This window comes from Arvicanthis niloticus, chromosome 12, assembly GCF_011762505.2.
Source record: "Arvicanthis niloticus isolate mArvNil1 chromosome 12, mArvNil1.pat.X, whole genome shotgun sequence".
In the NCBI taxonomy this organism is placed as follows: Eukaryota; Metazoa; Chordata; class Mammalia; order Rodentia; family Muridae; genus Arvicanthis; species Arvicanthis niloticus.
Window position 1 is genome coordinate 3,207,261 of NC_047669.1, and position 17,627 is coordinate 3,224,887.

The 17,627-nt window shown below is 45.5% G+C and overlaps 1 protein-coding gene across 3 annotated transcripts in view; it reads left to right on the top strand.

Annotated features, from left to right (window-relative positions):
- The window catches only part of Crkl (CRK like proto-oncogene, adaptor protein), a 36,933-nt gene extending 21,336 nt beyond the window's left edge, over window positions 1-15,597 (top strand). For 2 of the 3 annotated variants that reach the window (XM_076942546.1, XM_034515194.2), the window contains one exon: window positions 11,763-15,597. In XM_076942546.1, coding sequence (XP_076798661.1) covers window positions 11,763-11,778 — 16 coding nt within the window. In that variant the 3' untranslated portion in view covers window positions 11,779-15,597. Of the gene's footprint in view, window positions 1-3,175; window positions 3,286-11,762 lie in introns of those variants that run through there. The other variant, XM_076942544.1, reaches the window with a different exon arrangement.
- The last annotated feature ends 2,030 nt before the right edge of the window (window positions 15,598-17,627 follow it).

Here is a 17,627-nt window from a genome sequence, read left to right on the forward strand (position 1 = left end):
GCTGTAACAATAAATGTTCCTCTGCTTGTCTGATCTTGTTAAAAACAATTCTCTTGGGACTGTTGCATCTAGGTTATTGGGGAAAGTATTAAAATTAAGTTGAGGAGCAGTGAACAAAGTAGGGCAACAAATGCCAGTAATTAGAACTTCCTTCCTCGCTCCCCAGTGTCGGGGAGACAGGTGGTGCTGAGCAGTGTTCTCTGAATATTTCAGAGATGTTTGTTTTGTTCTTCCCTGAAAAATAGTCTTTGAGAGTGGGAATGTAGTTCGGTCCTCAGTTTGATTTCCAGCACTACAAAGTTTATGTACATAAGTTGACTTTTATTCCCTGCTGGGGGCTGGAGAGATGGCTCAGTGGTTAAGAGCACTGACTGCTCTTCCAGAGGTCCTGAGTTCAATTCTCAGCAACCACATGGTGGCTCACAACCATCTGCAGTTAGATCTGACACCCTCTTCTGGCTTGCCTGAAGACAACTACAGTGTACTCATATATGTAAAATAAATAAATAAAATCTTTTAAAAAAAAAAAGAAAGAAAGATTCCCTGCAAATAGAGACAATTTTAAAATGTTAGCTGTTTTCTTCTGGCTTCTTAAGAAGTGAGTTGTTTTGTGACCTGTGTAAGAAGTGGAGATGTGTGTTGTCACTCCTTGAAGACAGTAGATCCAGCCAGGTCTGTTGGTGTGGGCCTGTCTACCTAGTGACTTGAGAGGCTGGAGCAGGAAGATAGGTAAAGCCAGCCTGAGCAGCTCAGTGAGATCTTGTCTCAGAAAGGGAAAGGGAAAGGGAAAAAAAAAGAAGTTTGCGATGTCATTGAGTAGTGATTTTATTGTTCAGTCTGGAAGGGAGGGAAGGAGGGGGAGGGAAGGAAAGAAGACAGAAGAGCTCTTCCCTGGCCTCTGCGGACCCACGGGAAAGTTCCCAGTCTGGAAGCAATCTAGCCGGCTTGCCCTTTCCATACAAGCTTGTAAGTGGGTTTGTGTATATGAGTTGTAGTACCCCCAGAGGCCAGAAGAGGGTGTCGGGTCTCCTGGCCCTGGAATAACAAGCACTTGCAACCTAAAAGATATTTAATCAGAAGATAATAGCTGGAACTGAAGAAATGTGCTGCTGTTACAGAATATTTTAGTCAAAGTTCCTTATCTGAGAAGTGAGATAGGGGAGTAGTATGTGCCTGTATTAAATCCTGGTACTTTTTTTGTTTGGCTGGTTTTTAGCTCTTGGATTTTTGAGAGAGGATTTCCCTGTGTTGCCCTGGCTGTCCTGGAACTCGATCTGTAGACAGGCTGGCTTCATACTCACAGAGATCCACTACTACCCTGCTTAAGCATGGCTTTTATTGGTGGTGTTTTGAGCAAATTACTTAAGTTTTCTAAGCAACCTGACTCAAAAAATTAACATTTGCCTGTTAGTTAACCCCTTCATGTAACCAGCTGGTAGTGATGTATGTGCCAAGGAGCTCACAGTGTGAACAGAGGAGAATAGACACGAGTGTGGAGGTAGATGTTGGTCTGGAAAGCTTTCCTGGAGAAGGCAGCCCTTGGACTGAGTTTTGAAGGATGAACTGAGCAGGCTAGTAAAGCACGAAAGAGTGAGCATGGAGGCATCGACACGGTGCTGAGCGGTAACCAGAGGAACATAGAGAGCAGCTTGGATAAAGGGCCATGTCGGTGAGAGGCAGCGGAGCAGCTTGTACCTGGTGTAAAAGAGGCAGTGAGACCAGCACTTTTCTAGGCATTGCTTTAATTTGAAGCATGAACTACTCAGTTTCTCAGAACTGGTTTTAGGGATTATGCCTCCTTATTAATTTTAAATTTCACAGAAAACGCTTTATTTCCTTCTTACTCATTCTAGTATTTGTTTATTACTAAAAAGAGAAGGAAAAGCCAGGTATACTGGTGTACACCTGCAACCTCAGCACTTGGAGGGAGACAGGATCAGCAGCAGCCCAAGATGATCCTGGGTTACATGAGTCTCTAAATGGATAAATGGAGCGTCAGTCACAGATCCTGTATGGTAGAGGTTAAGGAGTGTGGTTGAGGAAATAGTAACGTGTGCTTTGCAGTGCTGAAGGCCTGAGTCTTATCCTTGGGACACACTCAGGAAGCTGGAGGAGTATCTGTGCCTACAGTTTCAGTATGGTGAGATGAGAGGCAGACACATGGAGTCCTACAAGCTCAGTGAGTCCAGCCTGTGAGTGACTAGGTCAAATCACAGGTGGAAAATGCCTGAAGAATAGCACCCAGGATTGTCTTCTGACCGACACGCACAACAGTTGGCTATCTATCCCTGGTGTTCTACAGGAATTAGTTAGGAGAATAGTCTGTGCATGAGGAAGGAGTGTCTCATGTCGAAAGCTTCAAGTAGTATAAAGTGGCTCAGATAGATGGCAAAATTGAGGAGAAGTTAAGTTGTAATGATTCCTTAAAGCTTAGTCCAACATCTCACAGATGTTTTGACCTCCTACAGTGTCTAACTCCACTGACCCTTTCAACAGAATTAACTTAATAGACAAGAACCTGAGACACTGTAATGAACAAGAAGGCCTTTCTCCTTGTAGAACGTATGCAACAGTTTATGGGCGACTTAGTGCTGGGCTGCTGGTTCTGTTAGTTAACAAGTTCTTACATTCTGATTATCTATCAGAAACCATTTCATACATCCATCCTGTGCCTGTGTAGCCCTGTGTTTTGTTTTTACTTAGTTTTGTTTGGTGGTAGGTCCTTGTGTTGCCCAGTCTGGTCTTAATTCTGGGTTTGGGCTGGAGAGACAGCTCAGCAGTTAAGAGCACTGGCTGTTCTTCCAGAGGACCCAGGTTCAATCCCCAGCAACCACATGGGAGTTCACAACTGTCTGTAACGTTCCAGTTCCAGGGAATCTAACACCTTCACTCAGACTGGTGAATGCACATAAAATAAGAAAAAAGAAAATTCTGGGCCCAATTCATCCTCTGTGTTAACCTCCAAAGAATTAGAATTATAGGTGCATACCACCACCTATAATCTTATGTGTATGGCCCTACTGTTGTGCTTTCTGAGTTTTTGGTTTTGTCTTGTTAAAGTTGTTTTCTGAATCTTTGGTAACTCGGATTAGGTCATCTAGCACTTTGATTACTCTTCTGTTTTTTTTCTAACCATTTCACAAAAAGATAGGTGTATTTTGTTTTGTTAATGCAGGACCTGTATGACCTTGAACTTGCTTAAGGATGACCTCAATCCCACCTCCTAAATGCTGGGATTATAGGCATGGAGTGTTGAGGTTTCTGTTGGTGAGATGAAACTCCATGATCAAAAGCAACTTGGGTGGGTAGGTATTTCACTTGTGTTTCACATCACTGTTAATCATCACAAGCAGTCAGGACAGGCACTCAAACAGGGCAGAAGCCTGGAGGCAGGAGCTGATGCAGTGGACCTATGGAAAAGCACTGCTTTTTACTGACTTACTCCTCAAGGCTTGCTCAGCCTGCTTTCTTGTAGACCCCAGAACCACCTGCCCAGGGCTGGCACCACCCACAATTAGGGAGGCTGAGCCCTCCCTCGTTAATCACTAATTAAGAAAATGCTCTGTATTAGGGAGGCATTCCTTAATTGAGGTTCCTTCCTCTCAGGTGACTCAGATTCTGTCAAATTGACGTAAGACTAGCCTGCACCCCTTTATACAGTCCTAGGAATCAAACCCAGGTCTCTGTGTGTGCTGAGCAACAGCTTGTACCACCCTCACAGTCTTTGTGCAGCTTCTCCTCTGATACCTTTTGTTCGATAATCTTTTCTGGCATTTTGTCCAGGTTGATTTCAAGCTCATCTATAGAATTTACCATCTTCCAGACACAAACCAAGAGATTAGACCTTGCTTAAGAATGCCACTGTCTATGACATACTTTGTCTATGACAGAATGGTCTTGGGCCATACTCAGCTTGCAGATATATTTGCCCAGTGCTTAAGTCTTCAGTTCATCCTTTTTATCTTTGGTGTCTCAGTTTTTAAATTTTTATTTTTTTGTTTATGTATATTTTTGTTTTGCCTGCTTGTATGTCTGTGGACCACATCTGAGCCTGTTATTGGAAGAGGCCAGAAGGTGTCCGATCTAGAATTGGAGTTACAGATGGTTGTGAATTGACATGTGAGTGCTGAGACTTGAACCTGGGTCCTCAGGAACAGCAGCCAGTGAGTGTTAACGACTGATTGATGTCTCCAGCTCACATATTTTTTTTATTACTTATTTATTCATTTTTGAGACAGGATCTTATGTAGCCCAGTTGGCCTTGAAGTCATTGTATAACTCTTGTGTAGACCTGGAGTTCCTGACTCTTCTGCCTCTACCTCCCAAGGAATGGGACAACATGCAACCACCACTGCAGCTTTGCCAAGGCCTTTGTGTGGTACTCAGTGACCTTTGAGCTCACTAGCACTTTTTTGTTTTTTTTTGTTTTTCAAGACAGGGTTTCTCTGTGTAGCCCTGGCTATCCTGGAACACACTCTGTAGACCAGGCTGGCCTCGAACTCAGAAATCCACCTGCCTCTGCCTCCCAAGTGCTGGGATCAAAGGTGTGGGACATACATGCGCCTTTTAATCTCAGCCCGCTCCCATGTAGTAACCGTCCCTGGGCTGACTCCTTCCCCCCTTCCTTTGTGGTGGTTCTTTTTAAACTAGCCAATTGCAAAGGACTGTGAAAGGTCCCAGACTTTGGAGGAAAAATAATCACCATCTGCATTAAAATAGAAACCAAGAGAATTTCCTGTCCTAGCTGCTTGCTAGCTGGGTCTGGGTTCTGGCCCGTCCTTTATACAAAGAGAGTTGCCTGGCTGAGCTGCTTCTGCCTTGTTTATGTGTTCCTTTGTGACAGTGAGATTATTCTAACACACTAAATCTCATTATGCCTGGCATACTGCTTCATCTCAGCAAACAAAAGTAGTTAAGAAGAAATGGCTACTGTAGCTACACATGGTAGCACACTGCTGTCAAGCAGGAGGATCCTCGGAGGTGTAAGGTAAATCTGGAGGAAGGGAGGGAGGGACATACAAACATTTGCATCTGAATCCAGGGTATCCTGGCTATATAGCACTACCCTATCTAAAACAAAGTAAGAACACTGGTAATGTGAATTTAATTCTAACCAATTAAAGAAAACCGACTGACCAAAATAGAAGTCTGAGAATTCTAGCCAGTCAATGAAGGGAGCTTGCACAATAGGCAAGTTTCCCTTGAGAAAGCTAATTGCAAAGGACTCAAAGATAAGATATACTCCAAATAGTTGGGGGTTCAAGTAAACCAAAGAGAGGGGCTGGAGAGATGGCATTTGCTGCTCTTCCACTTAACTGAGATCCGTTCACACCATCACTGGGCTCTCAACTGTCTCTGCGCTCCATCTCTAGGGGACCCAACACTGGCTGCTGAGGACACCTGCACATATATGGTTGACACATTATTCAAGCACATACACTTAAAATGAGTAACTGAATCTTGAAGGGGTAGCACACGGAATCCAAGAAGAAATTCCAATACATATGACCTCCAGTGGGAGTAACTAGCAACTTTTATTTTAATCTTAAGAATGCTAGTGAGCAGTGGGCAGCAGTGGCACACGTCTTTAATCCCAGCACTCTGGAGGCAGAGGCAGGCGGATTTCTGAGTTCAAGAGCAGCCTGGTCTACAGAGTGAGTTCCAGGACAGCCAGGGCTACACAGAGAAACCCTGTCTTGAAAAACCAAACCAAACCAAAACAACAACAACAACAAAAAAAGATGTGCATACAAACTTTGTAAGATGGGGGAAGACTTACAGAATATTGGCCCTTGGAAGCAAACTATCTTTGATAACAGAAAACCATTCTTCACAGTAGCACTAGTTACAGTTTTCAGCCTCAGAGATAATCATAAATTGCAGTGACTGAGTAACCAGCAGTTTATGTTCATGTTGTATTGTCCTCTCCACATGTTCTTCCAAGAAGCACCTGGCTCAGCCCTGGAGGTCCACACAAGGTCACAGCTTCTTAGTATAATAAGGGTGCTTCCCTCATCTCTGTCCCGTTACAGTAATGTGCAGCTTTTTCCTAAGATTTATTAGTACTCAACTGTTGGGGTCCACACTAGCCCCACGTTGGGGCGGCCAAAAACGTCGCAGCCCAGGCAAAGTGTTGAGGCCCGGGCCAACCCACGTTTGGGCGGCCACTGTATCCCGGCCCAAGCTGCCGCTCGGTCCGCGGGTTGGGGTTCAGCAAGAGCGAGGGTGAGGGCAGACTCGAAGAATGGAGACCAGACAGGGTGTGATTCAATCCCGTTTATTCTTCAGTCTCTCTTCCTCTAAGTGTCTCCTTCTCTGTCTCCTCTGTCTGCTGTGTCTGATTCTGTCTGGAGCCAAGTGTCTTCTACCTAATGTCTGATGTGTCTGATTCTCTGATCTCAATCTGTGTGATTCTGATCTGTTCTGTCTCTGCCTTTTATATGTCTCACTTCTAAGCCACGCCTCTAAGTTACACCTTTAATCATGCCCTTAGGTCTTGTCTCTAACTCTGATCTCTATACTTCTAAGTCATACTCTTAAGTCACACACCTTTAATCTCACACACCTTTAATCTCACGCACCTTTAATCTCAAGGTATCTAAACCAAGATTATCGGAGTGTGCTCAGCTGTTGTAGGCTATTGTAATCCAAGTCTCATGTCAGGGTATATGTCTCAAGATGGCTGCAAAGCTGATAGCCGCTTTCTGCTAAAAGTCGGCCCCCAACACTCAGCAACTCGTCTTCACGTTCTTAAGGCCCTCAGCTGTTTTGGTGTGTGAATGTCCAGGGCCCATAGAACGGTCCATTTAGTTTTTCCTGAGGACTGACCAGGCTCTAATTCTTGTTTTTGAAGTAGGTCTTGCTTTGTTGCCCATGCTGGTTTTGAGTCCTCATCGAATAGCTAGCAGTACAGGTGCCTGTCTTAGACTTCTGTCTTGAATTTTACATCAGTTTTATTTGTAGCAGCTCATTTCTAGAAATTTTATTTTTTTGTATTTTTTTAGTGCCAAAGATGCTTTTTTCCCGTGATCACAATACCATGCCAAAAGTAAGAATGCTCCCTGGATGTTGGTATGCACCTAAACTCACTGCCTTGGAGGCTGAAGTAGGAGGATTAAAAGTTCAAGGCTAGCCTGGGTTACATGGTCCATTCTGGGCTACATAAACATTGTGAGACCTGGCTGCCAAAAGAAAAGGTGTGTCTGTCAATACAGGCACTCAGGAACCCAGGATGGTCTCAAGATAAGCAATCCTCCAGTGTCAGCATCTCAGAATTACAGGGATGGAGCATTATATCCATTATTCCTCTAAAAAGATGTCTTTAGAAAATCCTTCAGATGCTAAAGCCAGGGGATAGTTCAGTGGGGAAAGTGCTTGTTTTCTTTTATATATATATATATACACACACACACACACACACACTCTCTCTCTCTCTCTCTCTCTCTCTCTCTCTCTCTCTCTCTCTCTGCCTCCCCCCCCCCCCGTGTGTGTGTGTGTGTGTGTGTGTGTGTAGGTCTAAGAACAACTTGAGGGTGTTGATGTTCTTCTACCATGTGGGTCCTAGGGATAGAACTTGAACATGCCTGGCAAGTACTTTATTGAGCCATCCTGCCACCACAGGTTCTCAAGATCTCACTTGTGTAGCCTTAGCTGGCCTAGAAGTACTCACAAGAGGCCCGCCTGCCTCTGTTTCTCACTTTTTTTTTTTTTTTTTTTTTTTTTTTTAAGGTTTTTCGAGACAGGGTTTTTCTGTGTAGCCCTGGCTGTCCTGGAACTCAGTCTGTAGACCAGGCTGGCCTCGAACTCAGAAATCCGCCTGCCTCTGCCTCCCAAGTGCTGGGATTAAAGGCGTGCGCCACCACCACCCGGCATCACATTTTTTATTTTAAAAAAATTTTTTTTCAGTTAGTAAATTTTTTGTTGTTTTTTTGTTTTTAAGATTTATGTATTTATTTTATGTATGAGTACACTGTTGCTGTCTTCAGACACAGCAGAAGAGGGCATCAGATCCCATTACAGATGGTTGTGAGCCACCATGTGGTTGCTGGGAACTCAGGACCTCTGGAAGAACAGTCAGAGCTGTCCGTGCTCTTAAGCACTGAGCCATCTCTGCAGCCCCAGTTAGTAAAACTTATCGTTGACTTATAAATCAGAATTAATTGTTCTTCAAAGGATTTTGTTTGCTTACGGAGACAGGTCACTCTGTAAAGCACTTGTTGCACTAGCATAAGGACTTGGGTTTGTTCCTCAAAACCCATGTGAAAAGCCAAGAGAACCAGGCAGTGGTCAAGTCATTCATGCCTTTAAACTCAGCACCTAGGAGGCAGAGGCAGGAGGATCTCTGAATTTGAGGCCAGCCTGGTCTACAGAGAGGGCTAACACAGAGAAACTCCCTCGTGGTGGGAGGGGGGTTGGCCAGGAATGGTGGCACACATATGTAATCCCAATACTAGGAAGAAGGAAATACTTAGATACTTGGGACTCGCTTACCAGCCAGCCTAACCCTAGGTGAGCCCCACTTACCAGCCAGCCTAACCCTAGGTGAGCCCCACTTACCAGCCAGCCTAACCCTAGGTGAGCCCCACTTACCAGCCAGCCTAACCCTAGGTGAGCCCCACTTACCAGCCAGCCTAACCCTAGGTGAGCCCTAGGTTCTAGTAAGAAACTATCCCAAAAGTCAAGGCAGATGACTCCTGAAGGAATGATACCCAAGATGGGCCTCAGGCCTCCGTGTATAAATGTGTGTAACACACATGCATATAGCTAGAAATGCCAAAGGTGGGGGAGGGGTGGTTTTACTTAATATGTAAATAGGACAAGAATACTCTGAAATCGATACGGTAATTATTTTTTGAGTTAGTTTCACATAAACTCATAGCTCAGTCCAGCCTCAAACTCTGCAGTATGTCCTACTGTGTGCTGAAACCTTCACACCTGTGTGTGTGTGTGTGTACATCATGGGAGGTAGGTATATGCATGCTACTGTGTACATGTGGCAGGCTTTGTAGAGTCAGTTCTCTTCTATCTTTTGTGGGTTCTTAGGATTGAATTCAGGTCCCCAGGTTTGTGCATCTACACATGTACACTGAGCCATTTTGCCAGCTCCTAGTGGTTTTGATTTTCTTTCTTTCTCCCTATTTTATGTACACTGTAGCTGTCTTCAGACACACCAGAAGAGGGCATCAGATCCCTTTTACAGATGGTTGTGAGCCAACATGTGGTTGCTAGGAATTGAACTCAGGACCTCTGGAAGAGCGTCCATTGCTCTTAACTACTGAGCCATCTCTCCTTGATGGCTCTTCTTAATGAGCACATGTTAATTTACATATAGACTGTTTGTGTTTTTGTGGAGTAATACCCAAGTCTTTGTGATTAAGAGTGCTACTACTTTTGTAGAGGACCCATGTTGGGTGCTTGTGAACTCCAGCTGCAGGGACTCTTAACGCCTCTGGGCTCCTTAGGCGCCCATATTCCTGTGCACATACATGCACACAGACTCAATTAAAATAATAAATATTAGTAACAGTAAATGGGAATGAGTCGATAGCTCTGCTAGAGCTCTTGCTTAGTAGCATGGCAGAAGGCACTGTATTACCAGGAAGAACTAGGTTGGGTGCTGCTCCCAGACCTGCTTCCTAGCCTTTGTGTCCCATCTCTCTCTCCTTCCTAGCCTTTCTGTCTCTTCTGGGCTCCTTTAGCAGGGCAATAGCTCCTTTTTCATGTGTTCTGTAGTGTTGATTCAATTATTTATATATAAAATACAAAACTGTTGTTATATTGTTACCTCACATAGTCAATAAGTATTGGCCATCTCAGAACTGCTGGATGTTTAGTGTTTAACTGCAGTAAAGATAGGGAAGTTGCTTAAGGATGAGGAACTGCCTTAAACTCATGAGGTAGAATCCTGGTGGAAAGTGTAAAGTGATTCTCAGTATCTGACACACTCTGTTCTGTCTTCCTGTTGTCTTTCACCAGCTGAACCCACTGGAATGAATTATTAGACACTGGTTTCAGGTCTTTCTCATTCATCATCCTATTTGCTTTTAGGGGGCTTTTGGAGGGGCTCTGGTTAATTGATTTAGAGGAGTTGTTTGGTTGATTGATTTTGGTTCTTTGAGACAGGACCTTGAGGAGTCAATGCTGGTCTTGAACTTACTGAGTAGCGAAGCTGACCCTGATTGCCTGATCCTCCTTTCTTCTACCTTCCAAGTACCAGATTATAGACACACACACACTACTATGTGTGACTTTGTGTGTGATTTTCCTTACGCGTTGTCTCCTCCCCTGCCCTTTGTGGTGCTGAGACTGAAACCCTGGGACTTAGGTATACTAGACAAATGCTGTATCAGAAAGTGCAACCACTGCCCCTGGCTCCCCTTTATCTGGTTTCATAGGACCGCTGATATTGACAAAGTAGAAAAGAGCGAGGTAAGGGCCAGCCGTGTGGCTCAGTGGAACCTGAGTCCAGTACCTGGAGCTCACCTGGTAGAAAGAACTGACTCCTGAAAATAGCGCTTTCCACCCACCTGCCCTCCACCCACACTCATACGTACACGTAAATAAGCATTTTTTGGAAAGTTTTATGGATATGGGTATTTTGCAGGGCAGCCTGAGTTATGTAAGTAGTAAGGCTCTGTCCCTATTTCCAGCCCACCCCCAGAAAAGTGGAGAACTGTGCTGCTTTCCCTAGTGACAGCCCCTGGAAGGTTGGGAAGAGCTCAGGTTATGCTTAGGGACCTTGGTGAGGGAGGTGACGGTACGGATAACAGTTGCACCCTTTGAATTGAGGTGGGCAGAGAGCCTTCCTTTTTTCTCTCTCCCTCTCTTTTCCCCTTCCCTCAGACACGTTTTTGTCCTTGTGTTTCGGATTGGTTTGTGTATGAGGAGAGTGGAGGCCAGCATCAGGTGTTGCTCCTTATGCACTGTCTGCCTTGTGTTTTGAGACAGGGTTTCTAGGTGACTCTGGAACTCAACAAGTGGGCTAGACTGTCAGAGATTCTCTTTTCTCTGCCCCAGCAGCTCCATGTCACTGTGTGTATCCTTTTTCATGCATTCTGGAGATGAAATTCAAATCCTTACATTTTCATGGCAAGCGCGTCAGCACCTCTTCCCACTGAGCGGCTCGCCAGCTCTGGGCTGTTTTGTCAGCTGTGGTACTCGTCTTTTAGTATGAAATGCAGTGGCCATACATCCCAGTTTTAAATACATAGACTGTCATGGAAGATGGTTTTACTTTTGAGACAGCATTTCAGTAAGTCCAGGCTGGTCTCAAACTTGACATCCTCTTAGCCTCCTGTGTCTTGTCTGTTGAGATTATGAACAGCACACCTGGCTACTTCCCACCTCCCCGCCCCAAGTCAGGGTTTCTCTGTGTAGCTCTGCCTGTCCTGGACACCAGGTTGACCTTGAACTCAGAGATCTGCCTGCCTCTGCCTCCTAGGATTAGGATTAAAGGTGTGCGCCACTAGGCCTGTACTTCTCACCCCTTTATTCAGCTTAACATGCACTTTTTTTCTCAGGCAGATACCTATGCATGTTCATTTATTAGTAACCCTGGAGGGAGTGGCCACTCTGCTCAGAGGCTGCTTTATGAGCTCCTGGGTGGTTGGTGGCATCTCCTGTCTGTGTACTACTTCATTTTCAGGTCCAAACACTGAAAAAAAACTTAGTCTTGGTTTGTGTATAGATAGTGTTTGTGATTTAATGTAAACTTCTTTTTCTGGTTTGCAGTGATGTTAATTTTTTTTCCTCTATCTTCATAGGTTGGTGACATTGTGAAAGTCACAAGGATGAATATCAATGGCCAATGGGAAGGCGAGGTGAATGGGCGCAAGGGGCTTTTTCCCTTCACACATGTAAAAATCTTTGACCCTCAGAACCCCGATGACAACGAGTGATTGCTGTGCTGTCCCTGCTGCTGCCTCCTTCTGCCTGTCGGTCTCCTTTGAAGCGGGAAGCACTCTGTCACATGCCAGTCACACCAAGCTGCTGGAGGCAGCTTTCCGTACATTGGTGGTCCTGCCCATTCGGAACCTCAGCAGCCGCCTCGCTCGATAGCTTGCTCGCTCGCTCGCTGGGTCGGCATTTGTATCATAGTCATGCTGTCAAAGACTAGCTGAGTTTAGAGTTCTTGCAGGTGATGAACTGAAGACACTGGTAGGAGCACACAGTAGAGACTGGAGACACTGGTGGAAGCACACAGTAGAGACAGTTTGACCCAGGACGGCTCTTCCTCTCATCCTGCCTTGTTTGTACTGGAGACCAGCTGTCGTGCTCGCCAAAGACAGTGAGCCTGCTGATGGTCTGCATGGAGATGGTGAGGCTTGGCAAGATCTCGCTGTTGATGGTCCACAGAACAGTGGCTTTGTCACCAACCTGATTTTCTTTGGACAACAGAGGAAGTTAAACTCCAGACAATTCTGTCCTGAACTCCTGAAGTCTGGCTTGTTTTCATTTTCTTTTGTTTAGTTTTGTTTTTGGAAGACTAATTAACTATAGTTGTGTGTTCTGAACAGATTTTTAAATAGTAGGTTGGATTTTTCTGACAGTCTAAGGAACAATCCATGTCCCTGAGCTTCCAAACTGAAGCCACTGTATGTAACTACCAGTATGAAAAGACACCCCCCCCCCCCCCCCGAAGTCGAGGCCTTTATCTTTGGGTTGCCACAGTACTTTGTGACCATGTGTCAAACAGTACCCACAAGCAGCAGTCCTGTTGTGCCATGCTATGAAACACCAAGGTAGGGGTGTGGGCCTGTTGCTGTCATTGCTGCCTCTGACAGGAGCAGACAGGGTGGACCTCTTCAGTGAGCACACTTCTTTGAGAACATAGTGAGTCTGTTAAATTGCATTGCTATATTCCACCACAGAGGCCACTTGGCACTTCCTGTATAGACCTAGCCTGTCCAGGCAGCTTGAGAGTGGTGTCTGTTCTGGTTCCACAGCCTGAGTAGATCCAGAACACAGTGCTTCTGAGCAAAAGAAGACACCTGTCGACCATGAGCCATTTTTCCTACATGTCAGCTAGTACAGATGTGTGTCTGATCCCTCATCCACACATGGCAAGCCAGAGTTCTCGAACCTTTCTGTAGTGCGCTCTTTTCAGCTGGACCCTGATGAGGACAGGCCTCCACACAGAACGCAGCAGACTAGAGATGTAGCGACAATTAGTGAGTAGCTCTAGCGTTGGCAGAGTGTCTTCTGTAATGATGGCCCTGGCTCTGGAGGCCTTCAGCTTTGAGAACTAATGGAACATATTCAGGTGACAAAACCATTTGTCCACTCTATTTATTTCTCTTAAAGACTTTTTAAAATTTTTGTTTATGTTGGGCATGGTGACCACACCTTTAATCCCAGTACTCAAAAAGGCAAAGGCAAGTGGATCTCTGAGGGTTCAAAGCTATCCTGGCCTTTGTAGTGTCACGGGACAGGCAGACCTACATACAGAGACCTTATATCAGAAGACTGTGCCCCTCCCCCCCCCCAAAAAAAAAACAAACATGTATATGGGTGTTTGTACTGCATGTATGTATGTGTATCACATGGGTACAGTCCCTAAGGAGGCCAGAAAATGGTGTTGGTTGGATCCTCTGGAACTGTGGAGTTACTGTGTGGGTTCTAGGAATTGAACCTGGGTCCTCTGCAAGAGCTGCAAGTGTTCTCAGCCACTGAGCCGTCTCTTGAGCCCCATCAGTTTCTCTTTAAGTCAGTAGTTAGTTGATCAGGCTGATGAGTGCCATAGTAAAGAATGTTCATGTGACAAAGCAGTGGTCATTAGGGGCTTGGGGGATGTCATGTCTGTGGTAGAGGTTACTTCTCTGAAAGCTGCCATTTCTAGCCAGGCCTACTGAGTAGACTTAAGTGTTCAGGCCCCAAACTCTGCCTACAACAAGACTTAAGACTCGACCTCTGGCCAGTTATACAGTTCAGCCCTAGGCCTTTGGTGCCTCCACTGGAATACATGCCTTGTTCATGGCACAACCCATGAGGAATCGCATGTTGTCACAGGGGCTTGAGCCTCATGCCTTACACATGCTAGATGACTGTCTGCCAGTGGGCTCTCTCTTTAAATTTAAGATGGAACCTCTATAAATTGCCCATGCTGGCTTCAAGATTTCCATCCCAGCCTCAGCTGAAATTACAAAGGTTTGAGTCACCACACCCAGCTCTTAAGATCTTTTAAAACTACATTTAACTGAAGGGCTTGGTGCCTCTTGATTAAAGCAGCTTGATCAGCACAAGCAGCCATTTTTGAGAACAGGGTTTCCCTTCTCCCAAGACTGTTAACCAAGTAAGACTCCATAAGGAATACTCCATAATCAGAATGACCCAAAACCCTGGAATTTGGTTTATGTAATCAATTAATTTGGCACATGTAAATGTCTCTACAGCTTCATCAGAGATCCAGATCTCAAAATAAAGACTCAACTTTCTGAACTCTCAGGATATGTGCCAACGATAGTAATTTCCTGACTTAGAAGCTCATTGGTTTTTAATCATGAAAATCTTTTCACACTGATAGAAATCGCCATTTTCCCTAAGTCCCACTCTTCTGGGTAGGCACTTGGCCTCGGGAGTATGATGAGGGCTTTCCTGTTTTCATCATCAGTGCTGCACGGTCTGCTCTGCTGTGTTACAGAAAGTACTGGGATAACAGACCACTTGCTATGGCTTTTCTATCTGAGAAGGAAACAATCAGGTAGTTGAGGGCATTAAGGGCTAATCCTGGGTGACAGCCCCTAACCCCCAACCCCCACGCAGAAGGCATGCTTGTCACTTCTGCACTGCTTTGATGCCACCTGTTTCGTGGTTAATAGGGTGTGCTGGCTTTGGTCACCCAGACTCAACCCTCTGTGCTCACCAGAAGAGACTCTGTGCTCTCTCTCGGAGTTGCACGTTCCTGGCACTGTGCCAGCCTTCCTCTACAGCTGTTTACAGACAAGATGGGCCAAGACTGATGGCCACTGCTCTTGTAACCTTTGTTCAAAAGAATAATGAACATTTTTTTTTAAAAAGGGATGATGTGTTTTTGTTCCAGGTGTTCATAATTTAATCTTTTAATATTATGTTCATTAACCTCTTAAAATGAGTGAACTCTTGATTGTTTTAACACAGTACCTAAGACTAATACTTTCTGTGGACTCCTCACCATGGAACCAGAGGCCCACATCCCTGGTAACTGCTGTGAGCGTGGACACCGAGCTGCTTGTATGTTGTAAAGGAGCAGGAGGACGTTCTCTGAGACAGGAAGAACAGTGGCCTTGCTTCTAGACAGTCTTCACTGTGTGTTTTAAAATGGCATAAAACTCTTTTGACATGTATAACTTAAAGATCATAAGCATCAGGCAATAATATTTTCTGTGTAAGCTTTTAAAATTATTTTTGGGGATCATAGCTTGTTTTATTTTGTGCTATAAAATTAACAGTATTAAATGACTTATATTCTTAGAATACATTGAGTGTCTTTTCTTAACAGATTAGTGCCTTTTTATTTTTGTATTCCATTTTACGTTACTGGTCCCAGCATAAAAACCCTTGTTTCCATGGACTGTTTGTACATTGTCTCAATAAAACTTGCACCAGCCGGCAGTGGCAGCAGCCTCAGTGTTTCAGTGTTTCCTCAGTCAGCCCCACCAGACTCTCCAACAGTTAAACTGTGCTAAAGCCCCTGGTACTCCCCAGAGACCACTCATATTGCTCCTCCTCCCTCACTCAAAAATGACAGCTTCCCAACATTGAGCCTTCTCCCAAAGTAAATAACTGTCGTGGGTGTTGTGGGTGCCTTGGAAGCCTGGAGCTTACTCAGCATTCTGAGCAGGAGGTGTACTTAGTAAACAGGAGTTTTTTTCCTCCCAGCACCTGCACCTGGAACCTCTGCTCTGCTGAGCATTGTCTAATAACCATGAGGTGCTCTGGTCAGGGAGAGCAAGCGGGAGAGCAGGCTGTCCTGTCTGATGTCTACTGCCATTTCTGTCTGTATATGAATCTCCTTGTAGGCTTGCCCTTTAGGTACCCCAACCTCCAGCTACCTAGGATGTTCTAACACCACCACCCACCTCCACCCCAAGCATCAGCATCAGCAGCTCAGATGTAGATTCATTCCAGTTCTGATGGATCTGAGTGCTGGAGGATGACACAGGTTTTAGAACCACTGCCAGCTCCAGAAACCTGGTGAGGAGCTGTCTATCTAATGCCTCCTGAATTAAAAGGTCCCATAGAGTTCAGATTGACCCTTCTCTTGGAATTACCAAGGCCATGGCCGTGGTGGCTGGGTGTTCCCCTGTGCTCCCAACCACCACCTCCATTTACTTCAGGTACAATTAGTCTTTGGGCCTGAGTGGCATCAATCAGCCCAGCAGCATCCAAGTAAGGCAGAGTCCAGACAGTGCCCAGAGCTGCCCTCCCCAGCCTGGCACTGGGAAGGTTTGTTCCAAAGCCCTCTGTTGCATACACCCTTGGGTCACCTAGACTTGAACCACAGGCCTCACTGGCCAGTTCTTAAGAGGCTTGTTAGGATACCTTGTGTTCCAACTCAGCACCCCATAACCCAGCCCCAAGAAAGAGCCACAGTTGTCAGTGGCGTGACTGCCCTGCCTCCCAGGTGTGGGATGTCTTATCCTTGGAGGGAGGGTGAGAGGACCCCAGAAAGGGTTCAACCCTTCTGTACACTGGGTTGGGGGTGGGGAGCCGGCAAGGTCTGATGGACAGAATAGGAGGCATGGTGGCTGTGTTCTGACAAATTCCCCCTCCCCCATTTTCTGCCCAAATGGTTCCTTATATCCATGCCTTGCCAGAGACAGGTAAACTTACCAGAATGTCCACATCAAACTAGCCTCCAAGGGGCACCTATATCACCAGTCCCAAAGCTAGCTGTTGGGACTAGGTCACCTTTTCCTTTCTGTCTGTCTTATTTCTCTACCACCTTCTTATAAGGCAGGGTCTATATAGCTCTGCCTACTCACTCTGTCTTAAGGAGTGGCTTTCTCTATCTTAATCTGTCTGTCTCTGTCAATGTCTCTCGTTTGTGATACAGCTCATGCTGACCTCAGATGTCTGGTGTCCCTGCCTCCACCTCTCAAATTCTGGTATTACTTATAGACTGCAGCAGAGAGTTTCCCTAAGTGCAGAACTTGGACTCTAGCCTGGGCTCGGGGTGGAGGTCTCTGCCCTCCAATTCCTACATCTCATACACCAGAACAGAGAACTCAGCCTGTCTGTTAAGTCCCAACCCTGTCACCTAGCAGCTGTGCGCCCTACCGGGGAGGGGGTCCCTAACCTCTCTGAACCTCAATTTCCCCATGCTCTGACTAGTTGTGAAGAATAGATGCTATTAGCCCTGCTGGTGTATAACTGTAATCTCATCTTTCAATAAGCAGTTGAAATGCAAGTTCAAAGCCTGCCTGGGCAATTTAGTGAGACCTTGTCTCAAAAGTACAAAAACATAACCAGCAGTGGACGCACAGAGGGAGGCAGATCTCTGAGTTCAGAGCCAGTCTGGTCTACAGAGTTCCAAAACAGCCAGGGCTACACAGAGAAACTCTTGTCTCAAAAACAAAAAAACAACGGCAACAACAACAAAAATACAAGAGCAGCTGAGGATATAGGTTAGTGGCAGAGTGCCCATCGGG